At 58.7% G+C, this 13526-nt stretch overlaps 1 protein-coding gene across 1 annotated transcript in view; it reads right to left on the minus strand.

Annotated features, from left to right (window-relative positions):
• The window catches only part of CENPP (centromere protein P), a 121426-nt gene that overhangs the window by 106646 nt on the left and 1254 nt on the right, over positions 1 to 13526 (minus strand). The window contains exons 3-6 of the mRNA XM_031959418.1: positions 12010 to 12194; positions 10746 to 10834; positions 6119 to 6207; positions 1501 to 1597 (exon numbers count right to left, since the gene is read on the minus strand). Of these exons, the coding sequence (XP_031815278.1) occupies positions 1501 to 1597; positions 6119 to 6207; positions 10746 to 10834; positions 12010 to 12194 (460 nt within the window). The remainder of the gene's footprint in view (positions 1 to 1500; positions 1598 to 6118; positions 6208 to 10745; positions 10835 to 12009; positions 12195 to 13526) is intronic.

Here is a 13526-nt window from a genome sequence, read left to right on the forward strand (position 1 = left end):
GCACTAGAAGCTCGCTGAGGCTGAGACAGATTCATTCCATCATTCACCTGTGTTGTGACTGGAGGTTCAAGCACAAACCTTTGGAAGTTGAGGAGATTCACAAGCCAGAGAAGGCAGGCGGGCAGAACTAAGGAAGACAGAGAAGTGGTGGCAGGCTGTCCTGTGGAGAACACGGAAACCAAGAGCATGAAGGCCTCCAGAAAACTAGCCGAGCCCCAGGTGAAGGAGAGGAGAATTTGAAGGAGACAATAAAGGATTTGGACTTTAACACCTGGCTGTACTTGAGGTGATTATTGAACTGAAAAGAAACCTGCTCGAACAGGAGATCTTTATATACTTCGACAACAACACTATGTGAGGATCTATTCTGATGGACGTGGCCGTCTTCAACAATGAGATGAACCAAATCAGTTCCAATGGAGCAGAAATGAACTGAACCAGCTATGCCCAGGGAAAGAACTCTGGGAGATGAGTGTGAACCACTACATAGAATCCCCAACCCCTCTATTTTTGTCCGCCTGCATTGTTTATTTCCTTCACAGGCTAATTGTACACTATTTCAAAGTCTGATCCTTTTTGTACAGGAAAATAACTGTTTGGACATGTATACTTATTTTGTATTTAGTGTATACTTTAACATATTTAACATGTATTAGGTAACTTGCCATCTGGGGGAGGGGGTGGGGGGAAGGAGGGGAAAAGTTGGAACAAGAGGTTTGGCAACTGTCAATGCTGAAAAATTACCCATGCATATATCCTGTAAATAAAAAGCCATAAAAGAAAAGAAAAGAAAAGAAACCTGCTCCCAGAAAACATTACATTTTAGAGAAGAATGTTACAGTGCCCCAGCATCTCAATCTGTGCGTCGCAGTACATTCAAAACAGGGAATCACATAAGAATTAAAAACCAACCAAGAAAAAATTAAACTCTATGATCTGCATTCCTCTTGGGTGACTAGTCAACAGACAGATGGAAATTCAGGAGGCCACTAGGAAGAATTTGTCCGTCACACCCGATGGCACCGGCAAAGTCATACACCTGGCAAAAATCTGACCGTAGGCGAGCCAGACCTGGTAATACTGGCCCCAGTTTAATTCCAAGGAAATTCTCCAGAAGAGAGGACAAAGAAAACAAAGGAAGGGCAGGGAATCATCAACGGCCTCGTGAAGCAGGAGCGCCTAACGGGGGAAGGGGAATCTGAGCCTCTCGTGCCCGCGGTCCTGGCATGGGGCGCCTCACATGGACACGAGTCCGGAGCTGGGAGGCCGTGGAGAAAGGGGGCCGAACCGCTCACAAGCCCGAAGCCCGGAAGGAGGACTTCTCACTATCACACAAAGAACTAACCTCCTCCAGCAAGGCTGGTGTCCTGTGATATCTACACTTGGGAAAGTCCTCCAAACTCCAAAAGCCCGGGGGGTGGGGAGGGCCGCCGAACATCCCGGAACATTCTCATAACATGAGCATAACAGGCAGGCGGACGACAAATGAGAGGACCTTACCTTAAAGTACTGAAATGTCCGCTTACGGTATTCACACCACTCCAGGAAAAAGTGAAGGCTTCTGAAAAACCCGAAAAGGTCCCGCTTCTCTTCTGTCCTGTAGAAAGAAAATCTCTTATGAGCAAAGTTCAGAAATAGCAATAACCAGGAAAACAATATATGCAATGACTAGAAAAGTATAAAAGGAAAAAAACCCAAATAAATGAAACCAAAAGCAATGGGATGATTGTACCAAAGGATGGCCCCAGAACGGGCCCCAAGGCAGCGCCAATGGGCACATGGCAGTCAGGAAGTCTACTGTGAACATCTGTGAAATGCCTGCTCTGTACTAGGCCCTCTGTATACGCTGGGAATTTTTAAAAAGAGGCAAAAGACAGTGTATACACTTTGTATACAGGACAAAAAGGAAATACTTAATGGGATGGAGGTGCTAGAACTAAGGGTGGGAGGGAGGCTTCGGATAGGAAGTGGGATTTTTGCTGGGACCTGAATGCCAGAGAGGTGGGTCAGTGGTCCCAGCAGAGGGAGAGCACCCCAAGCAGGGCAGGCAGACAGAGAAAATGCCCAGAGCAAAGAGAGGAAGTCTCTTGCTCACGGGGGCAGTCGGGAGGCTGGAGACGCCAAACCAAAGACTTGTGTTGGAGAGTGGGATGGATGAAGCCTGGAAAGGCAGGAAGGGCTCTGAAGGCCAACCGGAGCCTTCTTATCTGAAGGACAGAAGGAAAAAAGTTATTGTTAAAGAGAAATAAGATGGAGGAAAAGAAATAAGTATCAATAAATAATGGAAAGCGTGTCTTCTCCTAGGTGCGTTCCCACTACAGGGCAGACCAGGGGGAAGAGCCAGGATGCTGACCCATCTACATGCCAACTGCTCTCTGGCTGAAGGGGATGAGGTCGGAGCTTGAGCCAGGATAAACAGAGACCCTCATGGTTTGGGGAACAGCGCCCGGTCTCCTCGCTCCTAAACTCGTACAGAGAAGGACAGAGAGACAGGAGGCTAGAGCTCGATCCAAACGGGCAGATCAAAACGGGAGGGCTGGGGGCACATTAGCTTAGTCGGGGGCAGTGTCATGGCAAGACACGGAGAGCGCGTCTGGGGGGATCTGTGGCAGGGGGACCACAGTCGTGCGATTGCTAGAACGAGGAACTGGCTACAGCTGCCCCTGGCACCTGCTGTTCTCGTAAGCACCACAGAGACAAGACCAGGGGTTGTCGAAGCAGGGGAGGCAATGCCCCCAAGGATCCGAGTTACAGGAATCGGAGCTGGGGCTGAGAAAGCCAAAGTCTGCGTCTCAGTGTGGAATGGAAGGCCTGAGCTCAAACCCCTCGGAGGGCCCTCTACGCTGGCGACGTAGGGCAGGGTCTTCCCCTCCCTCTGCCTCACTTTGCTTACCCGTAAAATGGACAAATAGCACCTACATGGCGGGCTTGTTAGGAGGAGAACATGAGATACAACTTGCAAAGGGCTTTGCAAGCCTTTGTAAGATGCTGGCTGAGAACTACAGTGCTACAGCTGAGTTCCATCAGCTGTTCCCTGGCTGCTGGCAAGCCTGTGTCCATGACCACCTCTCAGATCCCCAGTCCATCCCGGGAGCCCTGGCCCATCCCCGGAGCCCCTCTTCTTGGCATGCACCCTCCTCAAGGACCCTTTGGCTCTGCTTTGGGATCCAGATCCCTAGCTCTGGGCAAGAGGCTGGTTAACATTTACACACTAGTTGATTCAGTCGTTCTCTGCTGAAGGGAAAAAGAACAAGCCTTTATGACCTGGTGCGTTGGGAGCCATGTTTCCAGAGTCAAAGCCTAATGGAACCCAGCTGTTCCTGACTTTTGCCTGCGAACTGCTGGCACTGCTGCAGCCTCCAGCCTTAACCACAGCAGTTAAAAGCTGAAAAGGAGGATTCGGACCCAGGCGGGGCTGGGAAAGCAGATGAAAGGCCGTGCTCGAGCGGCCGGGGCGGGATCGACCTCGGCCGAAAGGCCATTTCGCCAAAGTGCCCACACACGAAAGCGCACGCAACGGGAGCCTGTCCTGGAGTGCAAGTGAGCGTGGTCAGCAGCACGCACGTGGTGCTGACAGTTGTCAGATGTCAGCATTTGGTGGGGAATGTGGGCTCCGAAGGGCCCGGCCTCATCCAGGGCTGGGCCAGGGTCCCTTGTCAGATGCTGCAGGTGCCAGAGGCCCCGCCGAGAGGCTCCCCCGTAGATGTTTGAGGTCTTGGACTCAATCCTGCCGTGAGTGCCCAGCGCAGAGTCGGTGCTTAATTAAGGTTCACTGATTGATCTCCCTCCTGTCTCTGACGGTGGGTCCCCACAGAGCCGGGTCTCCAAGCATCTCAGCCCCCTCCCTGCCAGATAACTCACGGCTCGGCGCCAGAGCCCAGCCGCCATCAGTGCCAAACAAACGAATGCAGGACGGGACAAGGAGACCCCAGAAGACGGACTGAGCCGAGAGGCCCCCAGCCCTCAGTGCTGAGCCCCCCGAGGGTCCCCTAGTTCTCTCATCAGCACACCTGGGGCAGCAGAGAGTGGGGGAGGGCAAAAAGGGAGAGGGGGCAGACCTCTCAGGGGTCCCTACCACCAGTCGGAGCCTCGCAACAACCTCTGCCCAGAGGAATGCAAGTTTGGGGGGCTGGGCCCTTGCAAGACACCTTGGGGCTTATGGGTCAGAGCCCTTCCCGAAGGGCCAATTGTTCTGGCTCTCGTTACTTAACCAGAAGGGGGTCCAGGCCAAGCCCCGGCTGGGAATGTCAATAGCCAGAAATCCCGAGGCTCTCTCCTCCCAAGTGACAGAGACAGAGACGCAGTGATATAATAACTCAATAAAACCTACTGCATTAATCCCAACAACTACAAATCTCATCACTCCGACTTCCCCTAATGCCCCTATTCATTACACTCTCATGAGAGAGACACAGACACACACACGCACAGAGACAGAGACAAAGTACAAGAGGCCATCCTCCATCTCATTCCTTACCTGCCTTAATCCCTGATCAGGCCCTCAGACAAACAGGGACCTGCTTCCCAAGGCCAGGGTCTGCCCCCCATCCAAGGCATCATCCAGCTCTGTCTGGCTCTGGAGGAGGCAGGGAGGACGCTGCCCTTGCCCAGTCCTGCCCTCCCTCTGTCCAGGTACCACCTCCCTGATGCCACAGCTCTCCTCACCAACGAAGGACAAACAAGGAGTGAATGGGAGGCTAGGGCTGACTGTTATTCCCATTTTACAGAAGAGGAAACTGAGGCAAGCAGGGTCACATGGCTCATCAGGGCCGAAGCCAGATTTGGCGGCAGCTCCTGCCCCTAATTCCGCAGAGAGGAGAAGGTTAAAGGGCACTTCCACTGGCGTTAAAGAGCCGTCCCCACAGTGCCCTGGGGAGACACGCCATCCGGCCCAGCTGATAGGGAGGTGGGCAGGTCCTTCTCCGGAGCCAGTGTGCCCCCCCCACCTTCCGAAGCCCTCCCCGGCCCCCCCAGAGCAAGGTGCCTCCCCGCCCCCAGACCCTGCACTGACATAAAGGGTCGCAGGGGCCTGGGCCACAAAGCCACCCCCTCTAAGGGCCCCCAAAGACGTCCCAGGGCCTGTGGGGCCGGGTGAGAGCAGAGGGCTGGGCAGTGTCTGGGGCAGACGGGCCCGTGCTCAGAAAGGCCATGTCCCCCGGGGGGTGGCCCTGGACAAGCTCCTCTCAGCACACACCAGGATACGTGGCACACAGTAGGCACTTAATAAATGCTTGCTGCTCAGCTGGCCTCCGTTTGCTTTTCTATCTCTATAATGGACTTAATCTCGGGATCCCTCCCCCTCAGGTCGCTGCGAGCCTCGAGGCCAATTTGGGTACAGGAGAGAGGGACATCACCCTGGCTCCTCATTGGAGCTCCAAGCCATCCATCCCAAGGGAAGGCAAATTAAAACAGCCCCGAGGTCCCCATGCCACAGACTGTCAAAGATGCCAGAGCATGGCGACTGTCAGTGTTGGAGAGGCTGTGGGAGAAGGGCCCCAGTGCATTGTGGGTGCAGCTGCCAATTAGCACAAATGACCCGGAAGCAGTTTGGGAGGGTGTGAATAAAGCCCTCCATGGCCATTGCCAAGAATCACGCCCCCTGAGCCCAGGTACTGCAGCAGCACCTTTGTGATGGTCAAGAGCTGGACGCAGAGATGCCCCCAAGCGTGGTCCGAGGGGAGGGAACAGCGCGGGACCGTCAGGAAGGGCAGTGACGGACTTCCCAGCCAAGGGGCTGGGAAGGAGCCGAGGGAGGAACGAGGGCAGGACCGCCCGATGCCACGTGGCCAACGGGGCAGGGGCGGCCCCCGCAAGCTGCCCCTCCACCAGCCAGCCCGACCTTTCTGTCTTCGAGGGAAGGCCCTCAGGGAGGGCCCAAGGGAAGCTACCGGGGAGCACCGATGGTGAAAAAAAGACATCCCCAGAAATGGGAAAAAGAAAGAAAATCTCTGTTCTAAAGAATGGTCTTGGAGAGGAGAGCGGGAGAGAGATACAGGGCAAGGGCAGGAGCCAAAGGGCCGACACAAGTCCCTTAAAAGCGCCTCCATCTACCTCACCTTGCAGTCAAAGAAAGGGATGGGGCTTCCCCCGGAGAGCTAGCCTGGGTCAGGGGTCTTACCGGGCCACGAAGCGGCTCAGCTCGCTGTACTCCAAGGGCTCCAAGATAATACTCAGCTCGGTGATGGCGGCCGAGGGGTTCTCTTCACCCTAAAGCAGAGAAGCCGTGCAAAGACCCTTTAACTGAACGGAGACCCACTGACAGGATCCCCAGCCCTTTCTTCCCGCCCCAGCAGGATCTCCGGCCCTTCCGGGGGCAATTGTGACAAAGGATTCTGTCCCAAGAAGTGTCTAAAACCACGCGCTCAAAAATGACGAATGCATTTCTCCACTTTCACTCAGGTTCAGGAAGGGTCCGTCACTTGGTGCCCCCTGCCCCACAGACTGCAGGTCCTCCAGGGCAGGGACCCTCAGTGCTCGGCGCGACACCCGCCGGTAGCAGAGAAAGGCTGTTTTGTTGGCCCGGGGAGCTCTCGGGGGCCGCCTGCTTGCTCTGCCCTGCCCTCCACACACCCCAGCTCGCTGCACGCACTCCCCCCTTCTCATCCCACAGCACGACCTCCAACACCCCCAGAACAACCTCACGGCCTCCCCCCCAGCCCCGGCCCATCTCCCTGGGCCTATCTCCCCTCCAAGGAGGCCTTGACTGCTGGCGTCCAAGGCCCTGCCACGCCTCCCACACCCTTCCTGCCGAGCTCCTCTGATACCCCCCCCCCAAGACCCCCAGCCCTTTGCCACTGGACACCACCGGTAAGCTCCAGAACGCCCGTTGCTGCTTCCCCATCTCCCCTCCTAAGACCCGGCTCGGATCCCAATTAGGCACAAAGTCTTTCCAGAAATGGCCATTTTTGTCTCAGGCCACAGGCTATTCGGCATCAATAGGAAGCCAATCGCTGCTCTAGGAGAACGGAAAGTGGGAGAGAGACAACAGAAAGCTCATCCACAGGTAAGAAACCCGTCACCGTGGAAACCGCCCAGCCATCGGGAGTTCAGAGAGCTGGGAGATGCGGGCCTGCCGTTCCCCGGTGCCGCCGTTCCCTGGTGCCTTCCTCTGGGCCCCGATCTCTCAGTGTCGGGCGTCTCACAGTAGGTGCTTAATTAATACTTTTGGATTGACAAAATACGGTAGAGCTTCTCTTCTCAATCCAAAGTTCCCAGATCTCCCCGAAGGAAACCTGGTCGGTGCTTTTAAGCACTTCCCAGGGAGTAGCGGCCTCCCTTCTCTTAGGGAAGGGCATAAAAGGCAGAGGATGGCAGAGGGCGAGGGACTGGGGGCAGTGACCAGAACGAGAAATCCCACAGGTGAACCCCCTCGGAGCAGAGCCTCCTGCCATTCCCAACACGGGGATGGGGGGAACATGTCTGACAGCCTCGGGTCACCCGGGAACAGCAGTTAAGGAGGGAGGGGCTCTAGTCCAGTCTCTGCGGCCACCCGAGCTGCAGGACCGTCTGTTCGGGCCTAATAAGACAAAGCAGAACTTGTAGCTCCCCCTGGATTGTGTAACTAGACTATGTCACATCATGAAACGTTCTTGCACAAGATTTCTGGAACCGTCCCTCAGAATCTCTTTGGGCGTTAGGGATCCATCCCGGCCGTCTCCTCGGACAACAGATCTGGCCTTTATGTTAACGACGGATCAGTCCCACTGGTTTCCAGCAGACCGGTGCCCAGGAGAGTTCGGGTTTTTCCTGGACATCTGTTACCGGCCAAGCGGAGAGAGATGGTCAGCAGAGAAGACCCCGGATTAGAACGGGCCCTTGTTTGGAGAATCTGAAGAAGAAAATCAGCCCTGTCCCAAAGAAGAGGAAAACGGGAGAAAAGCAGCTAAAAAAGAAGACAGAACCAGAGATCCACAGAAGCAGGAATAATTGCAGCTCTCCTTGGTAGAAGCCAGTTTGTGGAGCCCTTTAAAGATGCTCAAGAGGAAAGTGAGAGAGAAAAAAGAAAAGGGAAATTCTCTGGGATGGTTATTTTTTAAAATGTGCAAACTGTCTTTCCATCAGAGCTGGGCAGCAAGGACATGATTCTGTTGTAGGTGCCCAGCCTGAGCTGCCCTGGAAGCCACGGAACACAGCAAGGAAACCCCGCAGAAAGCAGGGCAGGAGCCCCCTCAAACGGGCCCCCATGATCCCCCAGGCCTGCCTAACACAAAGTTTTAAGTCAACTCACACTCCTTTAGCCCCTATTATGTGCCAGGCCCCTGCTAAGTGCCGGGAAGGAAACGTGGCTGGGTGAGCAATAAAACTCAAACCCTCAGTACTTAGAGAATCGTGGTCTTGTCACTCTGAGGCCCCCAGGGGCCCAGGCTGGGTCTCGGGGGCTGTTCTTGGCCCGCTCAACGTTCAGAGACTGGGATGGGAGCAAACCCTCGCCGTCGTCCCCGCCCTTCATTTCTACGACTGCTGGGGGTGCCGCGATTGCGCGGGGCCAGGGCAGACGAGAAGCCCGCCGGCCCCTCCCCACAGCACTGCCCACACAAGAGCGCCAGCCAAAGGGAACTAGAGTCGCCGCCGCCGCAGGGAGCCGCCCCAGCCACGGGGTCAGGGAGCCTGGGGACAGCTCGGAGGGACACGACACAGAAGCCACTTTTATGGAGGTGGAAACAGACAGTGGGGGGAAGGAAACATGGGAGCAGAGGCTCTGGGGGCTCCCCAGGACCCAGAGGTGGCGGAAGGGCAGCGCGCCTGGTCCTTGCACAGCTCCGACCGCCCCATGTGGGCAATACAGCCACCCGTTCCCCACCGCTCTCCCAAGACAAATCCAGGACTGGGAACACGGAAGCTCCCGTACAGCCGCCCAGGATGTCTCCCTTCACCTCCCCCCCCGCCCCCCAGTCTGGGAGCAGATGGACACCCAGAGAACAGAAGTCACGGCTCCCAAAGGAAACGTCGATAAAGCTCTTTCTGGGAACACAAGGAGCAGGCGAGCAGGAGCCGGGCTCTGGCCTCTGGGGCTCTGAGATTCTGGAGCTGGGGCTCTAGGCTGTAAGCTTCGGGGTTCTGAGGCTCTCGATTCTGGGCCCTGGGGCTTTGTCCTCTGGGGCTGGGCATGAGGCTCTGGGGCCAGGGGCTGGGCGTGGCTCCTGGTCATCCCTTTCTGCCCCAAGGGCCTGGGTCCCAAGGAGCGGAGGCGCTCAGGGTGCTGGGTCCCAGAGGAGGGTCCTGGGAGCAGTCCTTAAGAGCAGAACCCACCCTGGGCTTGGGCCAGGGGCCGGAGAACAGGGCTGGCCCTGGCTGGCAGTGGGACCACCCAGGGGCGCCTCGGTTTCCTCCGCTGTAGGAAGGGAGTGACGATGGAGGTTTCTCCGGCTGCTTAAGTCTTTTTGTGGCCCCCCCCCCAGGTTCCCGGATTGGGGGAGGGGTGGGGGGACTGAATCACAGCAGCATTTCTGGGACATCTCCGGCTGCAGCTGAAGGCTGGGCTGCTCCTCACATTTCCAATGATGAAAGGCCTCCCTCTGCTGGCGGCCCACAGCTAAGAAACCCAGGGGCTGCTCCAGCGGCCAGCAGCAGGACCGGCGCCCCCAGACCCCAAGGCTCTGCCCATTCAGCCCCCACCCTGGCCGGGGCTGCCGCCAGGGCCCGAGTCCCCACGGCCGTTTGGAGATCGCCTGTGCCTTGGGCCTGCCCCTGTGCCAGCGCATCAGCCACGCCGCGTGTCCCCCTTTCTCTCCTGCCAGGACGAGGCCGTCCTGCGTCACCTCTCCCCTAAACCCCAGCTTCTCGGGTCTCAGAACTGACTGCGGGGGTCGCGACGTCACAATTTGTCAGTAAATGTTCAATTCGCACACTTAGCTTATAAACCTGCAGAGCCAGGCCGTGTAAACTGGTCTTGGGCAAAAAGAGGGAAAGTGCCCCCTCGTGCAGCTGGTACAACCTCCCGAGGGCTCCAATGGGCCGCTATCATCAGCCCCGGCTCAGGAAGGGCTGCAGCGTCTGGGACCGAACCTCAGAGACCCACCAGGCTGGGGACCTTGGAGGAGCAGCCTCAGACCCCCCGTGGGCTGGCTGCCTGAGAATGCCCCCCCGCCACAGGGGCCAAATGGGGGCCGGAGCTCTTGCAGATGGGCTGGCCATGGGGGGGGCAGCATGGGGGCCCAGAGCCCCTGCAGACCCACCACGTGGTGCTCTGAGCAGCCTGGCCCAAAATGAGATGACTGTGGGAAGGTCTGGCAGGACCCCACCTGTCCCCACCCTGATCTCTCTCACCTGTGGTGGGCTCCAGGGGTCCAGGTTCTCTGGCCTGGGAGTGCCCCCTCCCACCCCCCCTTCTTCTTGGCACCTCCACCAAGAGGTCCCTGCCCACAGGGCAGTCGGAGAGACTGGGCAGGCCCCTTGACCTCTGCCCGCCTCGGCTCCTGCTCTGTAAGATGGGCTCAGCCCCTGGGGTGCTCTATAAGTGCCAGCCGGCTGCTGGGAGGAGCAGGAGGCCCTTTGCCCTGGTGCCCCCGATGGGAATCCTTAGATTTGGTTCAAGCTCCCAGGCCTCCTCCCCTAGAAGCCTCCCCTGATTTCCCCTCGTGCCAGTTACTTGGGCTTCTTCCTCGCCTTGGAGGAACCGACTCCTTAGGCTGCCCCCTCCTCATGGAAGCGGGGAAAGGTCTCCGAGGCACCGGGAGTGAGGGCGGAGCCAAAGGACCCGCAGACGGGGGCAGGGCCGTGGCCCCGACACGGGCCTCCCGACTCACCTGCGTCTCCAGGAGCTGGAACTCCAGGTGAAAGGTCACATCTCGGCAGTCTCCGGCCAGGCGGCCCTTTCTCAGGATCCTGGGCCCGCCTGCGACACAAAAAAGAGACATGAATGTCGGCGAGCCCAGGGAAGCCGCTGCCCCGTGCCCGGGGGCACCCTCCTGACCTGCCCTTGGATGGGGCTCCGTGCCTGGCACACAGCAGGCGCTTCCTGTGATCAGCCCCACCCCTCCCCCCCTGCCCCACACAGTAGGGCCTCCTGTGATCAGCCCAGGCCCCCCACACAGTGGGTGCTTATTGCGCTTGGTCTAGGTGGCGTGGGGGATGTGGGCACTTCTTCCTGCAGACATGGCCAGGGAAAAGTGGAAAGAGGGAGCGTGAAGGGACCGTGGGGCCGCCACAGCTCTGAAGTCAGTGGGGCGAGACCACCGGGCCCGGGGTTGAGGAGCAGCTGAAGCTCTGGTGCAGGAGGCGGCCACCAAGTCACCCCCCACGCAGATGATTCCCTTGCCAAGGCGAGGAGCATGGCGCCCTTGGGGGGCACCAGAGGCTGGGCTGCGCCCGTCAGATGGGCGTCCCGTGAAGCTGGCTCTGGTCGCCACGCCCCCCATAACCCAGCCCACAGGCTTGGGGAGGGGGTCCCGCTCTGCTCTCCCCCGGCCACAAAGCCTCGGGGCCTTCTCAGGACGCCTCTCCCTGCCCTCTGTGGGTGACGTCCTACTTACTCGGGCCACGGCTCGTCAGCCCACGGCTCAGAGGGTCGTTTCCCTATCGGACTCTGAGCGGGGCTGGTTCCTGCCCTTTTCCTGTCGCCACATGTTGGCACCCGGTGACCCACTGATGGACTTTCCCAACTTCCTACCTTGTCTTTCGCCCCGAGCCAGCGCGCCCAACCCACTCCTAGCCTCTCTCCCGGGCTCAGGCAGCTGCCTCTCACCCTGTGCCTCAGTTTCCCTCTGAACCTTCTGGCCCAGACCGGAAAGTCACTCATCCGAGCCAGGAAACCCCTGGAGGAGCCCCCTCGGCCTTTAAGTCTCAGGGACCCAGGAGCAGGGGCTGCACACGGAGCGACGCCGGTGTCTGAGGCACAAGTTAAAGACTGAAGCCTCAGGAAACTGCCCGGGGACCAGTCGGAAAACCACTGGCCAGGGAAAACAAGGGCGCCTGGGGGGACCGGGGGTGGGGAAATGGGGATGCCTGGGGGGGAACAGGAGCACCTGGGGGGGGGGGAACGGGGGCACTGAGGCAAACAAACGCGCTTACTCTCCTGCGCCCCCTCCGTGCCTCCAGGGAGCTCGGCTCTCGTCATGGAGTAATGGGTTATCCTGATGCCGGTGACCTCGGAGAGGAAGGAAAGGCCGGACTCCAGGCCCCCGAGCTGCGCTTCCAAGGCCCTGCCAGACTCCCCTCGGCCAGCAGGAGGCGGCTCGTTTTCCTGGCAGAAACATCTGGAAGGGGGAGGACCGTGACTCAGAGGGAGAACTCGCTCCCGGGCCCCTTCCCAGAGCCCCCTAGAACCTAAGACATGGAGCACAGGGTTCCCCGGCATTGCCCGTGTGTGTGGGTGCAGCGTGAGCACATGTGCCGTGCAGATACTTGTGCGCTCACACACGCACCGTGTGCCCTGCGAGACCGCGCATGTGCAGGAGCGCTTGGGGCTCACACGTGTATCTGCGGGCTATGTGGTATATGTATCTGGTCCCCCTGCCCGTGTGTGCACCAGTGTGAGAGCCTGTGTGCGCAGGGATGCTTGTGCGCTCACACCTGTCTCTCTGTGCGCGTGTGTGACAGTGTGAGAGCGCGTGTGCGCAGGGACGCTTGTGCGCTCACACCTGTCTCTCTGTGCGCGTGTGCGACAGTGTGAGGCAGCGTAGTGCGCGGGCGGCAATGCGCTCACACCTGTCTCTCTGTGCGTGTGTGCGACAGTGTGAGAGCGCGTGTGCGCAGGGACGCTTGTGCGCTCACACCTGTCTCTGTGCGCGTGTGCGACAGTGTGAGAGCGCGTGTGCGCAGGGACGCTTGTGCGCTCACACCTGTCTCTCTGTGCGTGTGCGACAGTGTGAGGCGCGTGCTGCGGGGCGGCAATGCGCTCACACCTGTCTCTCTGTGCGTGTGCGACAGTGTGAGAGCGCGTGTGCGCAGGGACGCTTGTGCGCTCACACCTGTCTCTCTGTGCGCGTGTGCGACAGTGTGAGAGCGCGTGTGCGCAGGGACGCTTGTGCGCTCACACCTGTCTCTCCGAGTGCGTGTGTGTGACAGTGAGAGCCCCTGTGCGCAGGGATGCTTGTGCGCTCACACCTGTCTCTCCGAGTGCGTGTGTGTGACAGTGAGAGCCCCTGTGCGCAGGGACGCTTGTGCGCTCACACCTGTCTCTCTGTGTGCGTGTGCGACAGTGTGGCAGCGTGTGCGCGGGGCGGCAATGCGCTCCACCTGTCTCTCTGTGTGCGTGTGCGACAGTGTGAGGCGGCGTGTGCGAGGGATGCTGTGCGCTCACACCTGTCTCTCCGAGTGCGTGTGTGTGACAGTGAGAGCCCCTGTGCGCAGGGATGCTTGTGCGCTCACACCTGTCTCTCTGTGCGCGTGTGTGACAGTGAGAGCCCCTGTGCGCAGGGACGCTTGTGCGCTCACACCTGTCTCTCCGAGTGCGTGTGTGTGACAGTGAGAGCCCCTGTGCGCAGGGATGCTTGTGCGCTCACACCTGTCTCTCTGTGCGCGTGTGCGACAGTGTGAGAGCCCCTGTGCGACAGTGTGAGAGCGCGTGTGCGCAGGGACGCTTGTGC

The sequence above is a fragment of the Sarcophilus harrisii genome, chromosome 1 (assembly GCF_902635505.1).
Source record: "Sarcophilus harrisii chromosome 1, mSarHar1.11, whole genome shotgun sequence".
Taxonomy (NCBI): Eukaryota; Metazoa; Chordata; class Mammalia; order Dasyuromorphia; family Dasyuridae; genus Sarcophilus; species Sarcophilus harrisii.